Source organism: Topomyia yanbarensis, chromosome 3 (genome assembly GCF_030247195.1).
Source record: "Topomyia yanbarensis strain Yona2022 chromosome 3, ASM3024719v1, whole genome shotgun sequence".
NCBI classification, from domain to species: Eukaryota; Metazoa; Arthropoda; class Insecta; order Diptera; family Culicidae; genus Topomyia; species Topomyia yanbarensis.
Genome location: NC_080672.1, coordinates 98,713,807 through 98,733,578, shown reverse-complemented (window position 1 = coordinate 98,733,578; position 19,772 = coordinate 98,713,807). Strand labels below are relative to the sequence as shown.

General features: G+C 40.9%; 1 protein-coding gene across 6 annotated transcripts in view; it reads right to left on the bottom strand.

Annotated features, from left to right (window-relative positions):
• LOC131694211 (5-hydroxytryptamine receptor-like) overlaps window positions 1–19,772 on the bottom strand; it is a 572,517-nt gene that overhangs the window by 158,688 nt on the left and 394,057 nt on the right. For all 6 annotated transcript variants that reach the window (XM_058982716.1, XM_058982714.1, XM_058982718.1 and 3 more), the window contains one exon: window positions 12,361–13,572. In XM_058982716.1, coding sequence (XP_058838699.1) covers window positions 12,361–13,171 — 811 coding nt within the window. In that variant the 5' untranslated portion in view covers window positions 13,172–13,572. The remainder of the gene's footprint in view (window positions 1–12,360; window positions 13,573–19,772) is intronic.

Below are 19,772 nucleotides of genomic sequence, written 5' to 3'. Positions count from 1 at the left end.
TTTGGAGAAAAAAATTGTTCTACACATACCATCAAATCTCAACCGTTACAGAGTTATTGAACTTTTTGTGTAAAAAACTTATTTGTCTTAAAATACCTCTAACTTTAAAAGTATACTTTGTATTTTAAATGTTTCAGTTCCATTCGAAAGGTAAGAAAATTTGCTATTGAATGGTGTTCTCATATCTTTTAAGTAATTAGTTTTAATTACCTTTTAGCTGTAAAGTAGTTAAAAGTTAGTGTTTTTGAGAAGGTTTTTGCTAATTTTCTCGAAATAATGAAGTATGATTATAGCAATATCTATTATCCAAAAGTTGGGTTTTAGAACGATTCATAATTTGTTCTTGGACGTCATATTCCTATCTCTTCACATTTCTTTGTAATTTCATTACTATACTTTTCCTGTAACCGACTTGCAAGTGCTTAAAAGACTCTCATCTAAAAAATATGCTTTATATCATTATTTACAAGATTTCATTGGAAATCTGAGAAAATATCCTTTCAGTGTATGTACAAATATCTTTTAGTTAAGTGTACTAAATGATTTTTTACTAACGAAATAACTCAAAATTTGTGTTTTTTTTTGGAGTTTTTTAATTATTCTAATTATGAATCAACAAAATTTATCGTTACTCTTGTTCATTTGATGCCCCTTAATGTTCTCTATAACTTTTTATTAGACACTTTGTCTATATCTATTTTCATTTTGCTGCTATTTAATAGTTAACACAGCATGAGCTCGCCACAAATGTAGTGGGTTCGAAATCGTTATTTTTGCATATGAAACGATGTGATAAAAACGATTTTACGTCGAAACCAAAAGAGATAATTGAATGGAGTCAAAGAAAGAACTGTAGAACTTGCTTAGATGCATTATTTCCATGATAATAATGGTGATGTTTATTATTTACTATTTTAAGAAAAATAACGAAAATGCTAATAATAGCACTAACTTTAAACTAATTTACTTTTAAAAGAATACTAAATTCACTTAACTGAAAGGTATTAATACTTTTTTCACTGTAAAATTTTCCTGGCTTTCGAATAAAAAGAAAAAAAGTACAATAAGTGCCATAATTTTTCAATTAGAGCTGGTACTAGTGAAAATGAGATAAAAATATCCATGTTGAATAACCCAAAATCATGAAAATAAGAAAAGGTAAGTGTATCATGTCAAAGAACGAATTAAGCAGCTCACCAAGACTAACAATCTGAATTATTAAAAGGATGAGGTTAACTATTAGGATTTTCAAGAAATGAACGAAAAATCGTTTAAAATTGTTTAATTTTCAATAAATTACTTTGAAAAGGCTACTTAAACTCATTAGCTGAAACATGTGAGGGCATCACTCAAGGCGAAATTTTCTCACCTTTCGAATGGAACTAAAATATCTAAAATGCAAAGTATACTTTTAAAGTTAGAGGTATTTTAAGACAAATAAGTTTTTTTACACAAAAAGTTCAATAACTCTGTAACGGTTGAGATTTGATGGTATGTGTAGAACAATTTTTTTCTCCAAATATGGCAGTCTATCACCTCCCGAGAGATTCTTAACCATGAACCAAACACCCTGTATATATATATATATATATATATATATATATATATATATATATATATATATATATATATATATATATATATATATATATATATATATATATATATATATATATATATATATATATATATATATATATATATATATATATATATATATATATATATATATATATATATATATATATATATATATATGTCTGAATATGCAGACATGCCAATAAAATGTGTACATCGGTTTCTTGAATATGGCAAAACCTATTTTTACGAAAAGAGTGTCAAATCCGACTTCCTCTCAGCTGGGTATTGAGTTCTCCACGGAGAAAACTGAGTTGGTTGTTTTTTCTAGGAAGCGTGAGCCGGCGCAACTCCAGCTTCTATTAATGGGTGCAACGATCAACCAGGTTTTCACATTTAAATATCTCGGGGTCTGGTTCGACTCTAAAGGTACCTGGGGATGTCACATTAGGTATCTGAAACAGAAATGCCAACAAAGGATCAATTTTCTCCGAACAATAACTGGAACATGGCTATCCTGTATCCGGAAGTTGTTCGAGAAAATGATCCTATTCCGCCTCGACAATTGGGTCGAAGCAAATGGCTTACTGTCAGATACACAATTTGGCTTTCGCAAAGGCAAAGGGACGAACGATTGTCTTGCGTTGCTCTCAACTGAAATTCAAATGGCCTATGCTAGCAAAGAGCAGATGGCATCAGTGTTCCTAGATATTAAGGGGGCTTTTGATTCAGTTTCGATCAACATTCTTTCAGAGAAGCTGCACCAGCATGGTCTTTCAGCGACTTTAAACAACTTTTTACTAAACTTGTTGTCGGAAAAGCACATGCATTTTTCGCATGGTGACTTATCGACATCACGATTTAGCTACATGGGCCTTCCCCAGGGCTCATGTCTAAGCCCCCTGTTATACAATTTCTACGTCAACGACATTGATGAATGTCTTGACAATTCCTGCACGTTAAGGCAACTTGCAGACGATGGCGTGGTGTCTGTTACGGGACCCAAAGCTGTCGATCTACAAGGACCATTACAGAATACCTTGGACTATTTGTCTGCTTGGGCTATTAAACTGGGTATCGAGTTCTCCACGGAGAAAACTGAGCTAGTTGTATTTTCAAGGAAGCGTGAACCAGCACACCTATAGCTTCTATTAATGGTTCAAACTATCGCTCAGGTCTTCACAGTAAAATATCTAGGGGTCTGGTTCGACTCGAAAGGTACTTGGGGATGCCATATTCGGTATCTGAAACAGAAATGCCAACAAAGGATCAACTTTCTTCGTACAATAACCGGAACATGGTGGGGTGCCCACCCAGGAGACCTAATTAGGTTGTATCAAACAACGATACTGTCGGTAATGGAATACGGATGCTTCTGCTTTCGCTCCGCCGCGAACATACATTTCATCAAACTCGAAAGAATTCAGTATCGTTGTTTGCGTATCGCCTTAGGGTGCATGCAGTCGATCCATACGATGAGTCTCGAAGTGCTGTTGGGCGTTCTCCCGTTGAAAAATCGATTTTGGGAACTCTCATATCGATTGCTCATTCGATGCGATATCTTGAACCCGGTCGTGATTGAAAATTTCGAAAGGCTTGTTGAGCTCAATTTTCAGACCCGTTTCATGTCCCTGTACTTTGACTACATGGCGCAGAATATTAACCCTTCTTCTTACAATTCCAACCTTGTGCATTTCATAAATACTTCTGAATCTACTGTTTTCTTCGACACATCCATGAAAGACGAGATTAGCGGAATTCCGGACCACATACGCCCACAAGTGGTTCCAAACATTTTTTATAATAAATTCCGAGAAGTCGACTGTTCTAAGATATTTTATACTGACGGATCAAACCTCGAAGGATCCACTGGCTTCGGTATTTTCAATCAAAAGTTCACCGCCTCCTACAAACTCAGTGACCCTGCTTCAGTTTACGCCGCAGAACTAGCTGCCATTCAGTATACCCTTGGAGTCATTGAAACATTACCCGCAGGCCATTACTTCATCGTTTCGGATAGCCTCAGTTCCATTGACGCTATTCGCTCGATGAAACATGGAAAGCACTCCTCGTATTTTTTGGGGAAAATACGGGAGCTACTGAGTGCTTTATCTGACAACTCTTTCCAGATTACCTTGGTATGGGTCCCTTCTCATTGCTCCATTCCGGGCAATGAGAAGGCAGACTCCTTAGCTAAGGTGGGTGCCTTAGAAGGAGACGTTTACGAAAGACCAATTTGCTTCAGCGAATTTTTCAGTATTACTCATCAGAGAACCCTCGAAAGTTGGCAAACTTCGTGGAGCAGTGGGGAGCTGGGAAGGTGGCTACATTCGATAATCCCTAAGGTATCGACGAAACCTTGGTTCAAGGGGATGGATGTGGGTCGTGACTTCATTCGTGACTCATGGCAAACCATTACAGGCTGGATGCACATCTCCGGCGTATTGGGCTCGTGGATAGTGGTATCTGCGCTTGTGGCGACGGCTATCACGACATCGAGCACATTGTCTGGGCGTGCACCGAGTACAGTTCCGCCAGGTCTCGGCTAATGGATACCCTCCGGGCCCGAGGAAGACCAACCAACGTCCCGGTTCGAGATGTGCTGGCAAGCCGCGATATCCTCTATATGTCGCTTATATACACCTTTGTGAAAACCATCAATATACAAGTCTAACTGCCCCTTCTTATTTCCCTTATCATTCTCAGAACCCTCTTCCACCTGTATCAAAGCATCTGTATCGAATAAGCCAACAAACACGGGACCTACGGCATGAACATAACACGCTTAACTCGAAATCCACATCTGAGCCGATCCACATCTGAGCCGTACTACGAAATCATCTGGAAAAACCCCTGCCATCTTGAGGAGGACCACCCGGCGTCCCAGTACATGATTCCCCTGATGAAGGCCACCCGAGTTTGTAATCCATCCGTTGATCTCACGATGCCTGAAACTGAAATAATTTTCTCTCCCTGCCATCTTTGTCTACCCTCCCTCCCCTGACTCTTATACCCAGAAGTAACACCCCTCCCCCCCCCATTATCATCACGAGCATTTAGCTCTTCTTGTCTCTTCTAGTTTTAACTATTATATTATATAATCTCGTTGAAAATTCCCAACTCTACTACCCACAAAAATAACTATAATTACGAATCTTTACAAAATTCAATCATGCCCTCTAGTTATTCCTACTTTTAAGATAGTCGTAAAAAATTGTCACCCTTAGTTAAACATTATTTGCTCCAATAATCTCACTGATAAAAATGTCAAACCATATTGCCACAAAAACTAAATGACCCCCCTAATCTTACGAAAATAATATTATCCCTTTGTGTATAAGATATATAAGATAGCTATAAAATCGCATTAGTTTCATTTTAAAAAAATCAATATGTAATCCCCTAGTTTTAAGCAATTTAAAATGTAAAACAAAACAAAATTGGCACCTTTAAGCTAACGCAACGTGCCTTATCAAATAAACGATTTGAATTAAAAAAAACTGGAACATGGTGGGGTGCTCACCCAGGAGACCTGATCAGGTTGTACCAAACAACGATATTGTCGGTGATGGAGTACGGGTGTTTCTGTTTCCGCTCCGCTGCGAACATACACTTCATCAAACTGGAGAGAATCCAGTATCGTTGCTTGCGCATTGCCTTGGGTTGCATGCACTCGACCCATACGATGAGTCTCGAAGTGCTGGCGGGCGTTCTTCCGCTAAAAAATCGATTTTGGGAACTCTCATATCGATTGCTCATCCGATGCGACATTCTGAACCCGTTGGTGATTGAAAACTTCGAGAGGCTCGTCGAGCTTAATTCTCAAACCCGATTTATGGCCTTGTACTTCGACTACATGGCACAGAGCATTAATCCTTCTTCATATACACCCAACCGTGTTCGTTTCCTAGATACTTCTGATTCTACTGTATTCTTCGACACATCCATGAAGGAAGAGATTCGTGAAATCCCGGACCATATACGCCCGCAAGTGATCCCCAATATATTTTATAATAAATTCCGAGAAGTCGACTGTGACAAAATGTTCTACACTGACGGATCAAATCTCGATGGGTCCACTGGCTTCGGTATCTTCAACAATACTATCACCGCTTCATTCAAGCTCAATGATCCCGCTTCAGTTTACGTCGCAGAGTTAGCTGCAATTCAGTACACCCTTGGGATCATCGACATTCTGCCCACAGATCACTACTTCATCATTTCGGACAGCCTCAGCTCCATCGAGGCTCTTCGTGCGATGACGCCCAAAAAGCAATTCCCATATTTCCTGGGGAAGATACGGGAGTCCTTGTGTACGTTATCTGAAAAATCTTATCAAATTACCTTTGTTTGGGTCCCCTCTCATTGCTCTATCCCGGGCAATGAAAAGGCTGACTCATTAGCAAAGGTGGGCGCATTAAATGTTGACATATACGAAAGACCAATCTGCTTCAACGAATTTTTTAGTATTTGTCGTCAGAGGACACTCAACAGTTGGCAAACCTCGTGGAGCAATGGTGAACTTGGACGATGGCTACATTCCATTATCCCAAAGGTATCAATGAAGCCTTGGTTCAGGGGGATGGATGTGGGTCGGGATTTTATTCGTGTAATGTCCCGACTTATGTCCAACCATTACACCTTGGATGCGCATTTGCGGCGTATTGGGCTTGCGGAGAGTAGTCTGTGCGCTTGTGACGAGGGCTATCACGACATCGAGCACGTTGTCTGGGTATGCGCCGGGTACTTGGCCGCCAGGTCTCAGTTAAAGGATTCCCTTCGGGCCCGAGGTAGACCACCCAATGTCCCAGTCCGAGATATGCTGGCAAATCGTGATTTCCCCTATATGTCCCTTATTTATACTTTCATAAAAACGATAAATATCCCAATTTAGCCCCTCTCTTTTTATTTCTCGTTTTAGAAGTTTTCTCCTGCCTTTTGGGACCGATCAGCTCCAGACTGCAACTATGTAACCGCCGTCGCACTTACCACTACGGAAACTGAAGCGAGAGCGACTCAAGGTCCGATGACTTTTGAAGGATTCCCCGCGGGTCCGAAGAATACCATCCGCCAATCCGACCTACTAGACTGAGGCGGTAATCTTTCGCTGATCTCCCGTTTGCCCGAAAGTTGCAAGTTTTGCTCTTCTCTCCCGGTCACCATCTACGCTTTCTCTCCCCTGTCCTTGATACAACTGCTTCTACAGCCCCCCTCTGAATATCTTGACGAAGTCTCCGCTAAAGAAGTTCAAATTTGTATTCTGTATTCCTAGTTTTAAGATAGTTGTAATTTTACCTCTTTGTTAAAACTATTGTCCCCCATCTTGTAAATAGAATTGTATCTCTAGTCTTAAAATACCTGCGAATTTTCTCATAAATATTTGTTCCCCCTTTTGTGTACCAAACTATATTGTTAGTTTTAAGATAACTGTAAATATTTCCTAAAAATTATTACTATTGAATTCCTTGTTTTAAAATTTTTTCATAAAAAAAAATCTTTTGCCCCCTCTCTTGTATATAGAATCTTACTTCTAGTCTTAAGATAGCTGTAAAATTTTTCTTTTTTAAAAAAAAAATTCAGCATTGTAACCTCCTAGTTTTAAAATATCCAAAATGTAAAAACAAAAGAATTTGGCACCGCCAAGCTAACGCATTTGTGCCTATCAAATAAACGAAATGAATAAAAAAAAATCCGACTTCCTGTTCCGCAGTTACGGGTAAATAAAGAAGATCACACAGAAACTACTCAGATTAAAAATACTTAAAAGGTAAATTGTTGTTAGAACGTGTGCCAAATTGCTTGAATTTGTAAATTTAGGTCACTTGTTGCCTAGTATTGCTACTACTGTCCTGAATTAATTTCGCATTCGTTTCTCAGAGACGGCTACAGTGGGGACAGTTGATCGGTCAAAAGTCAGTGGTCATTGGTGATGATTTCAATGCCTGGGCTGTGAAGTGGTCAGCAGAGTAGCCCACACAAGAGGATGTATCCTGTAGGAAGCTCTGGTATAGTTAGACGTACGATTGTGCAATGAAGTTCCGTTGGCACATATCGGAGAGGCGGGAGGGAATCTATCATCGATGTCACATTCTGTAGTCCTTCACTTACGATTAACATGGACTGGAGAGTGTTGGAGAATACGCAAAGTAATCACCAGGTGATAGGCTACCACATCGGCTAAGAAATCCTGCTGCAGCACGGAGAAGGACGACCGGCGAGCGAAAGTGGAAGACCTTTTCGTTCAAAACAACATGCGGGATAGCGAGAATCATGGCAAACATCGGCGGTCCGAGAAGCAGCACGAGACGTCTGCTCGCTAGTGTTTTGTCATCGATATTGTGATACGGGGTTTCGGCCTGGTTGCAACGCTGGCTCATCCTAAACTTGTTGACGTGGTTCAACAGAAAGCACGGAGAGGTGAACTTCCACTTGGCACAGCTACAATCAGGTCACGGCTGCATAACAAAGTATCTTCATCGGATCGTGTACCCAACGTCATGTGTACGTGATCTTCGAATGTCCGAGGTTCTAATCGACGCGCAGGGAGATGCTTGAAACAGAAGGGCCAGACATCAACCCGAATAGTGTTGTCCACAAAATTATAAGCGACGTAATCGCGTGCAACGCGGTCATCAGAGTGGTGAGGCAGATCATGACTGCCTTACACCGGAAATGGCGTGATGAACAGCGAGCAACTGTTTCGGGAGAGCAATTTGAATGCCCGGTGGGAAACTCTCTGCCGGAGTAGGCTAGATCTACCGCTGAGGATTAGTCGAGTAGACCGCAATAGAGCATCGTGTATGGATTGTCGGAGAGCCAGCGAACCGGACGCCACAGTCCACCCACAATCACCGGACTGACCACGACACCGGTAGGGCCCGTTAGAAATATAGCGAAACCCAAAGAAGAATCGGTATCGGGAGAACTTCGTCCGGCGGGGGAACTCTCTATCGCTACGGCGTAAGCGGGGACACCACTAGGAATCACCGGAAAGACTTCGGAACCTGGCTTGTTAGTTCGGCTTCGGGAGAACTCTCGCCGGGGAATTCTCTGTCGGAGTAAGCTAGATCCATCGTCTGGGATTAGACCGCATAGTTCGCGAACAAGTCGCGAGCTTAACGAGGAAGTGCTGTTAAAAGGCACAATAAAGAAGCCAAAGGGCTTAAAGGAGTTGCGGTGCTAAATGGCACCCGATAGAGAGCCTCAAGAAGTTGCAGTGCTGAATGGCCCAAGGTAGCCGAGTCGTAGTGTTGAATGGCGTACGTAAGTCGAAGGGCTCCGTAAATTAGAAAATCTCGAGTTTCCCGCCCAGATTGTCCTCGGAGGGGAAGAGCACTAATTCTCTACCTACAGCTAGCTTTTCTATTGCCATACAGAAAATACCACGTTGTTTTCTACTAAAGGTAAAAAACTACTAAGTAGTCGGATTAGAATGTGTGCTATGCTCATAGAAAAACCCCTCCCAGAAGTAATGCCGTAAGGTAGTACCGTGGAGGAATCAGGTTGCCTGCAGGAGTAGTAGTTGCCCAAACTAACGACCAACCGTAAGTCTGTGCGTGCTGGCGTGGCCGACTGGTGGATGAACGTGCATTGGCTTTTGCTGTGGGCCGTGTTTGTAAACATTGTTCCACAGCACAGGCGGTGTTAGTGAACACGACCAGCAGAGGAGGTCACTGTTTGTCGATTTATCGGTCGATTTCAACATCGTGCACAGGCTAGTTAATTGCAGAAATGTAAAAGTAGAAGTCTATTAGTGTTAGTGCAGTAATAATTGTAGGTTTTAGTACTAGTATACAATCGTTAAGTGCTAGCCGTATATCTATCTGTGTAGGTGTTCGTCTGAGTAATTGTGACAGCTGGGTCAGGGAATGGATGTCAGTACAGAGGGATTCTGTGAGAACCCGACCGACCGCAAAATATGACCATCGTCGATTCGAACGAAACTTTGCATAATTTTTTCTGGCAATTGCAATATTTTGAAACACGGGCAATTTTTCAAAAGGGCGTAGGGCGTACATTAATTTCCTAAAATTTTTGGTCGATAACTCTATTGCATACAGCAAAATTATCTGAGAACGAGTTACAGGGAATGAATTTTAGTTCCAACTGTGACCGCTGTTCTTGTTATACAGTTTTGTGGAAGACACCTAATACTCTCTTTCCGTTGAAAAGATAATGTTGGCGCCCTCTATACGGTCACAGGCGGAACTAAAATTTTCTAACCGAAGCATGACTCGTATTACGTACAAAAATTCTTCTAAATACACTGTTCAGCCAAATCTAACCATTATTTCACAAAAATGTATAGTTCGTGGGAATCGAGTACTGATATACAACCATGCACTGCTAGGCCACAAAACTAATTCAGACATCACTTCACTAAAAGTTTAATAACTTCTTTTAACAAAGCCGGATTGATTAGCAGCCTTCGACAAAGTTGTAGACTATTAAATTATTTCTTATTTTCACTTACAGTGATAATACAATGCATACAGTGCCACCTAGCGGCTAAAATGCGAGCTAGAGGGTTTTCTCTATATAAATTGTCGTAAAATCTCATAAAAACTTCAGGTACGTTGGTCCGGTAGCTAGATTTGTCCGATTCAATTCAAATTTGGAATAGGTACTCCTAGTGGGACTAGGAATTGACTCAGGGGTGGGCCGATAGGGGTCATTTTTTCCTGTCACTCTAATGGTTAGTCACGATTTTGGAGATTTTCGGACGGATTTTCGTCAAATTCTTCTTCTGGCAAATATGTTAGAATGATGGATAATCCTTCCTAGAATTCTGTTCACTTTTCCGGTATTCAATCCGTGCATTTGATTCGATTGGTTCGGGAAGATTATAAGTAAAGTAACTTACAAACGGTCAGGTTAATGTACAAATGCTCGAGCTCTTCGCGATGTACACACGATCGTGAAGTCTCTACGCCCGCGCATTTATGAATCGTACAATTAATATCACATTTAGAATCACGGCTTACTGCAATTGACCTTAAGCAGTGCTTTAGTGAGTGACATTTCCCGTATCGCCTGCAATTGTAATCAGTGTTTCTAACGGGGAGCCCTACTGAGACCCTAGCTCTACAACTCCATTAGGACAACTCTTGAAAAAAGTAAAGTACTTTGTTCATCACGCACAAAATGGTTTAATCAAATTTTCTCCTAAGTGAAAAATATAATATAGCAGACAGTTTGTTTAATTTTAACATTTTCAAAAACATCGACATATCGCATCAAATCTTTCTCAAACCCTTTGTTACTCCGCTGTAGAGGTGTGCGCCACGCCGCCGCCGCGCCACGCCGACGATTGCATGTAAAAATAGTAAGCACATCGGCGTGACGCCGGCGCGCCTCCGATTTTTACACGAAATCGGCGGCGCGGCGCACCTCTACTCCACTGCATAAAAGAACAAAACAATTCAAACCAGTATAAGGACAATCCTAGTATACTCTATAAGATAACTCTGATTCGAGTTTTCCCACACGGAAAACCCCGCAATCACAAAAAATGAATATTGCAATTTTTGATTTTTGTCTTGACTGTTTCAACTAAAAATTGTTGATTCAACTAACTGTCCTGTTGATTTTCGCATCATCAATTGGCTGAATAAATTAGTTGTTTTTGAAAGCTGTCAGTTTTCAGAAAATAAAGACAGCAAAAAGGAAACAAAAATTTGCAAATTTTATTTAACCATTTCTTTAGTTGAAAAGGATACGTCAGTTTTCTCGCTATGTTCATTTTGTGAAATTTTTGAGGCTAACATAAAAGAGCTTGATTTTGAAGTTTAGATTAATAAACCAGTTATAATACTTAGAAGTGCCTACCTAATTTAGTGATATATATGTGAATTTATGGAAGTATTTTTATATAATACATCAGGTAGACAACAAATTGCATGATTCGACGGATGTTCGAACGTGAGCAAATCTTCTGGAACCAGGTGTGTATGTTTCATGTGTTTTTACAAATCAGCCATCCAATTTTCTCACATGTTAACAAATGTTAGACATTAGAATAGGACATTAGTCTCCATCAGTAAATTGATCTGTATATTCTATCATTGAATAAATAATTGTTCCATGCAAATAGAGAATCTAGTGGAACATGGAACCATAATTCGTATAGAAAGTCAATGCTATATATTTTTTTATAAAATAGAATAATTGTAAACGTATTGGCGCTGAACAGTGTTAATATTTATATTTTCTAGTGATTCAACGCGTTTGGATAAATCAAGCCATTGATATGATAGCAATAAACTTCTTCGAAGATAATTTGGCTTTTTATTACTGGGTAACAAATCCTCCTTATAATTAACAAAATCGTTAGCTGTTACAACTGGTTGGGATATTTTTCAATAATACAATTGACTGAAACAACCATCTCGGTTGTCAGTTTCAACTCGCACCAATCATGAAATCAACAATTATATTAGTTGTTACAGCTATTTGATGAGCTGATTCGGATGGTGTGTGTCTTTGCTAACTGACAGCATCACATTTTCAACTAGATAATTTAGTTGTTTCAGCAACTGTTTTGTTCATTCAAAAACAAAAATGAAAGTTTAGAAAAATCAACAATCGTTTAGCTGTACCAAATTTTAACCAATCGATTTCAGAAATTCGACTAATATATTAGTTGCTATGCGATCGGGAGCGTTTCCGTGCAGTAAATAGCTCTGTAGAACCATTCTATATGCATCTAACCACTTTCTATCCACAAAATCATACTCGCACAGAGAGCACTCATTCGCAAACAAAAAATAAAATTGTACCTACCTATTACTGTAGCTAAAATAACAATCCCCAAAACAATCGCCGTCGCTATCACCCGTATCAGATAGATGGTGGTCTCGGCGTCCTCATCCGTGCCACCGCCGGATCCCAGCAGCAGCAAATCCTGGTCCGTTCCATTACTGTACCTACTGCTGTTGGTGGCGTTGATCAGCGTCGAACTACTACCACTACTACTACTACTACCACTATAATTGAGCAAAAAACAGTTGGTACAGTTCCACAGAGCCATTAGTTCGTTCTCCTCCAGCAGATCCGGCAAGGAGGAAAAAGCCAACCGAGAACCGGCGACAGCAGCCGACCCAATACCACTACTCGAACCATTGACGTTGAAGCTGAGCTCGGTTGTGATGTTTGTGAACAGCGAACCAGTAGCAGTCGGTCCCACTGGGTTACCGGTAAAATTGGACAATATTCCATTGAACAGTTCGCCGTTGCTGCTACTGTCATTGTTCTCATTGATGAAGTTATCTAGAAAGCTGCTACCACCGATGCTGCTGCCATAATCTACTTCACTCTCACTGCTGCTGCTGCTGCTGCTGTCGGGGGCATTTGTTCCACCACCGTCGAACCCGTCGACGCCGGCAGCCGCAAAGGACCTCCAGCCACTGGAAGTGCTGGCCGTTGTCGCCGTCGAGTGGATGACACTGCTAGCCGCCGTACTGCTAATACTACCACTAGTACTACTACTGCTGACGCCGGTCGAGTGCCGATAAACTTTTTCTGTCACTGTCCTGGCCGGCAACGGCCAAGGCCGCGCTGGCCGTGAAAACGATTTTTCTGTCAACCGACTCATAACCGCGCACCCGGTAATTTCACGTTAAAACGTTTTCTTCTATTTTGTTCGATAGGGGAAAATGCTTGCACACTTCAACTGCACTCATTTCACAGTGTTCTTCGATTGCACTCTGGGCGAATTACGTCCGGCGAGCATATATGCGGTGCACCGGGGGTTGAACTTTTCCGCAAGATATCGCACGCCTTCCGCCACGGCAGTGGGACCATCCGTTCGTTAGCCATTTTCCATTTTCGTCATCGGATTTGCACATAACGAACGAATGTTGATTATTCAATGTTTTGATTCGTCGCGCGGTCCCCCTTTGCGATTCACTTTTGCAAGGTTATTTTTTTTTTAATATCTCATGAACGCCCGCGTTCACGTCACGTATGTCCGTCGTCTGTTCCGCTGTTATTGATCTGGAAAGGTAAACGAAACGAGAGTTGTTTTAGTCAAACGAGTTCAAAACATTGATGTGTTTGCACGTGTGAGGTTTAATATATTAAGGGGGTTAGAGTGAGGGAACGTATTATTTTATCGGTATGCTACTGGACTAATTGTAAGATGCTCTATATTTTAAATTCCACATTTCAGTTCCTTGAATAACTTCTTTATTGCACATTCGCCATCTCTCAAAATGTAGTCTAATTTCGATCTTAAATCTTATTTTCAACCTTATAATTATATTCGAATCATGGGATTATTTAGCTGCAAGATTTACGATGGCCGCTAGTACCCGCGCTCTCATCATCCCTGGCAGTAAAAGTTTTCTCACGAAAATGGGAAAGCAAATATACTTAGAGGAAATTTGTTTGCCTTCACGCTCAATCAATCAAGTTGATCATCCGATGAGAAAAAGGCAGTCGAGGGTTATCTTCTGCCATTTATAATCTCCCTCTCGGGTGGTTTTATCGCCTATTAGGTTCACTTGCGAGTCGAATTGGCCACCAAAAAGTACCTCCCCCGCTGTTGTTTTAAGTAGACCAGATGACGGAATTGCAGGGAGGGAGGCTACGATCTTGACTGTGGTGTCAGATTTAAATTCCATTTCACCCGATTCATTGAGCGCAGGAATGCTCTCGATAACTGTCTGTGATAATTGGATATTTTCCAATTGAATTTCCCTTTTTGTTTAGGGAACGTTGGAGGGCCGAATGGTGTCGAGGTGTAAACGAGCTGGCTATAGCTATTGGAGTTTTTCTTCTCGCCATCCATCAAGTCCATCAGACAAAGAACCCAGCCGAAAGAAAATAATAAAAACGAAAGCCCAGAGCTCCGTAGCAAAATAGGATTTTACCGAGAATGTTTCGGAAGGATTAGACTTTCCTGCTTGCACAGTTGCCTCACTCTGTTGCTGACTGGCAGGAAGGGCTCGCAGTCTTCGGCGTGGATGTAATAATGCGAACGAGAGTTGCAGGGGAATTAGTTTGAGATTAATTACTACGGTTCATGGATCCCATGCTTTTTGCCGGTTTTCTGCCCAGTAGAGTGCGTTGGTAGTTTGGTAATAGGAAAAGTGACTTTCACTGTTATCAAAAATGTGCAAACTAATGAAACGTCCGGGCGTGGTCCAGTTGGATGATGAAGACGTTTAGTCCTGGAATTAAGTGGAGAGAATTTCGGCATAGGCGGTGAGGCTGAACTGGCAAAATTAGATTTTCTTATTTTCTTGGTGTTTGATGTGCTATGGAAGAAAGACAGGATTATGCCGAAATGAGATTTTGTTTAAGCGCAAAAATCAATGTAATTTTACATGGTGCACCAGGGAATACACAGGTAATCGCGCGAAATGGGCCATCAAATGAACCTTAGATATAGCTAGAATCAGTTTTTCTATGCCTCCATTAATCATTCTAATCTGTATTGGAATGGAAGCATTCCACTGACAGAGAACTAGAGCGACAAAAAAATGACTCCTATCGGCCCACTCCTGAGTCGATTCCTAGTCCCACCAGGAGTACTTGCACCAAATTTGAAGCCAATCGGACAAGTCTAGCTACCGGACCAACGTTTCCAAAAATTTGTGTGGAATTTTTCGACAATTTACATAGAGAAAACCCACCATCTCGCAATTTCGCTGTTAGGCACCACATGCATCGTATTATCACAGTTAGCGCTCAACCTCCGAGTCGAGCAGACGCGTTTAGTATCGCTGGTATTCGGAAGCCGTGCACGAGCTATTATTTTTGAGCTTATATTCACTCACCGGCAATAGGGCATCGCCGGCCCGTTTCTCGAGTGAATTAATCGCGATCAGTGTCAAAATGAGACGTCGCGAAAACACGTTTCGCATTGATTATGCGCATCTACCACGGAAGCCGTCCTATGAAGAGCTTCACTATTTTCGTTAATAGCGTTCTCGAGTTGCAGAAAAATCAAGTGGTGCGAATTCAACCAAGCCGAAGCCTTGGTTGTGCGTTTGTGAAAGTCAACGAACTCGCTGTGGCACAAGCAATCGTCGAAAACCATGACAATGTACACGAGACAGAGATAGACGGTAAGACCTACAAACTTCGGATCACGTTGGAGGACGGAGCTGTGGAAGTTAAACTTTACGATCTCTCTGAATACGTAACGAATGAAGATATCATCGGCTTTCTCCAAGAGTACGGGGACGTACTCTCAATCCATGAGATCATGTGGGACGAGAAATACGCTTTCGGTGGCATCCCCACTGGTGTTCGAGTGGTAAAAATGATGGTAAAAGCAAATATTCCATCATTTGTCACCATCGACGGCGAAATGACAGCCGTATCGTATTACGGCCAACACCAAACGTGCCGACATTGCAACGAATTTGTTCATAGCGGGATCTCATGTATCCAAAACAAAAAACTTCTGGTCCAGAAGCTTGCCGCGGACCAGGCAAACACGTCGTACGCAAAGGTCGTAAAACAATCGGCTCGACCGAAGACAGCTCAGCAAAAACCAACACAAGGAAAACAACCGACCAACAAGACTTCGGGTCCTAAACCGCCGTCGACAACAAAGCCTGTACCCTCTCAACAAACTGAGACGTCCCCTGTACCATCACTGAGCACGAATAAACCAACACAACGAAATCCCGAGACCGAACCTCCAGTTCGGCAACCCACCGACGACATCTTCAAAATGCCTTCCAAATTCACTAGCGTAGGAGACGCATCTCGCAGGCCTGTGCCAAATGAGCCGAAAAACGATGGGGACGATACAGACCGATCCTCAACTTCAACGAGCAGCCGACGATCTTTACGCCGTCCACCGGGCAAAAAACAACGTCAATGGGACGGCAACGATTCGCAGGAGAAAAATCTCGCCTTGTAATGGAGCACGCCAGCTATAACATTGCAACCATCAATATCAACAACATCACGAACACAACAAAGTTGAACGCCCTCCGAACCTTCGTTCGTACAATGGAGCTGGATATCGTTTTCATGCAAGAAGTACAGAACGAACAGCTGTCTTTTCCCGGCTATAACGTGATTTGAAATGTGGATCACACCAGAAGGGGCACGGCAATCGCACTAAAAGAACACATTCGCTTCTCACACGTAGAAAAAAGTCTGGATGGTCGGCTTGTCGCCCTACGAATATCTAACACCACTCTATGTAATGTGTATGCCCCATCCGGCACCGCAATGAGACCCGAGCGGGAAAGGTTTTACAAAAATACGCTGCCATACTAGGGTTTGTATGCCTATAATGGACCCTTTGCGTATAATGGTCCCCCGGACGCTTTTTTGTCAATTATTCCTCATTAAGAACTGTTTTCAACGTATACTGTTGGTTACAGGACAGCTTTAAGACTTAGACAGAAATAAGAATGTGTTTTTTCACCATAATTCAATACAAAATTGATATTTGCACTCAATTTCAATATAGTGCAGCATGACACAGGGTTTGTAAGTAATTGTTTTACTATTATAAAAAGACTGATTCGCTCTGATGTAAATAGACTACGTATGAAAAAGATTTTGTTTTACTGGTTAATACCTAACACTAAGACAATCTTTTGCGATGTAGATCTAATAAACTAAGATAATTTAAACTTTATATTGAAATTCTGGGGGTCCATTATGGGAACAAGTGAAACTAGGTATCTGCGCATTATGAACCCCTGACACATTAATATAACTAGAAACTTGTAATAGCAACTAATAGAATTAAAAAGAGTTATCAACATATTGAGGATTCAGTATAAGATTGATTGAAACCATCATATTGGAAATTTTGCAGCTTCTCAGTATTGGATCAACAAAATTTGTGGTTCCTACACCAATCAATAGACAAAACTAATAACAGTAGGTACAAATACATGAAGGCTGCCATGCAAAAGTTCATTCGAGCGACTAGAACCATGTTCTGTCAAAAAAAAGCGTGCAGGCAATTTGATGTATCACGCTCTGCTGTGAAGTATTGCGGAGTATATGGAAATGCTGGCCTGGAGGAACAAGAAAAGGTCCACGCTTCCAACCATAGAAGAAAATAAAATAGTGACATGGATAGCCCGAAAAGATTACTTAATAACCACGAAAAATTAAATTCTGGAGTAATACTTTAGCAAGTTCGTCGTGCGCAGGGTTGCAGAATGATTGAAATTTATTCACTAATATCCTTCTATTGAAAAATAATAGAATAAATCTATAGATTTAGAAAAAAAGGTGGTGCTAAACGTTCAAGAAGCTTTACTAAAATTTGATTATACGAAATATTAAAATAAATACCGTAAAATGTAGCATTGATTACTGTTTCGAATAACTTTCTTGGAATCAACGAGCTGTAATTAATTCCATTTTTAGAGTAAGATAATGTAGTTCGCTATCTTGTAATATTGCATATATCCAGGCAATTTCATGTACATTATTGCTATGTCCCAAAGTAAAACAAAACTAAAGATACAAAGTACTTTTATCGAACTTTCCCAGGAAAATAGTAGAAATTAAATAGTTGGGGATTAAATCATGTAAATCATGGGCCCTGTCAGCTAAAAATACTTACGGTTTCTTCAAAACGCTTCAGATATAGCTATACATGAATGTACAAGCAATTGTATGAACTAATCAAAATGATGCAAGAAGTTGTGTCGTTTTTAATGTGTATTTGGTATCTTAAAATATAATGAAATGACAATATATTTGTTCTCTTTGGACACTGAACATGTTTAGAGCCGCCTTGTTAATATTACACATGCTTTACTCGACTGTATTGTTGATGGATTGTCATAATTCGACCACCAATCCATTCAGACAATTGCCAATTACAATTTTGGCAAACTTGTGTAAGACTTTCTATAATACAGCCCTCATCACCTTACTCATAAGCGTCATACAAATCACATCACTTGTTATAAAAGTCATGTTCGCCTTTGAAATCAGCATCAGATCAATAAAAAATTTAATTCATTAGTCAAAGGTTTCGAGTGCCATTGAAATATTTAATGAAAGCAAAAAAATAACAAAATTTTGTTATTTTTCATATTTTATATTTTTCTTATAATGTTGTGCTAAAATGTCTCTTGATATTACCAGAAAACTGAAAAAATACAATTTTTTGTATTAATTGTTGGATATGCGTGTAATGGGCCCGGGTCCATAATGCGCATATTCGTCCCGGGTCCATAATAGGAAAACGGGTCCATTATAGGGATATGGATACTAGTTCGAAATATCGAATTTTACTAAAGAAATCAAGTTGAAAAGCTTCAAATTTGCATTATATTGTTTGAAAGACTTAGTATCATCAATTGATAGAATTTTACATTAAAAGTACAACTGAATTTATCCAAATTCTTTGAAATTGTTAGCACCGTCTACTGCGGGGTCCATTACTAGCACATTAACCCTACCTCCGCCACAGAACCGAGAATGTTATTTTGGTAGGTGATTTTAACTGCGTGCTATGACAGTGCGATGCAACAGGGAGTAACTCGAGTCCGTCTCTTCAAGCGATCACCCAACAAATGCAACTCCGTGATGTGTGGGCTAAACTGAACCCTCAGACACCCGGCCACACATACATAACGCACAACTCGATGTCCAGACTGGATCGCATCTACGTGAGCCCAGGCCTCTGCGACCAACTACGAAATGCGAACACTCACGTCTGCCCCTTCACGAACCACAAAGCCGTCACCGTTCGAATATGCCTTCCCTACCTTGGAAGAGAACCCGGCAGGGGGTTTTGGTCTCTCCGTCCACATCTCCTTACTGCAGAGAACATTGACGAACTACGAACCAGTTGGCAGTATTGGACTCGCCAACGACGCAACTTCCCGTCCTGGATAAGCTGGTGGCTATCGTGCGCCAAACCCAAAATAAAATCATTCTTCCGGTGGAAATCAAGTTTGGCCTACAACGATTTCCATCGCAAATACCAACAACTGTATTCACAATTGCGACAGGCGTACGATAGCTACTTTCACGACCCAACAAAGTTGTCGACTATCAACCGCTTGAAAGCAGAGATGTTGACACAACAACGAGAATTCACGCACATGTTTGTGCGCATCAACGAAACACGCATCGCCGGCGAGCCACTGTCGACGTTCCAGCTGGGAGAGAGAAGGAGAAAAAGAACTACGATAACACATCTGCAAAACGAACGGAATGAAAGTCTTGACCATTCCGAAGACATCGAG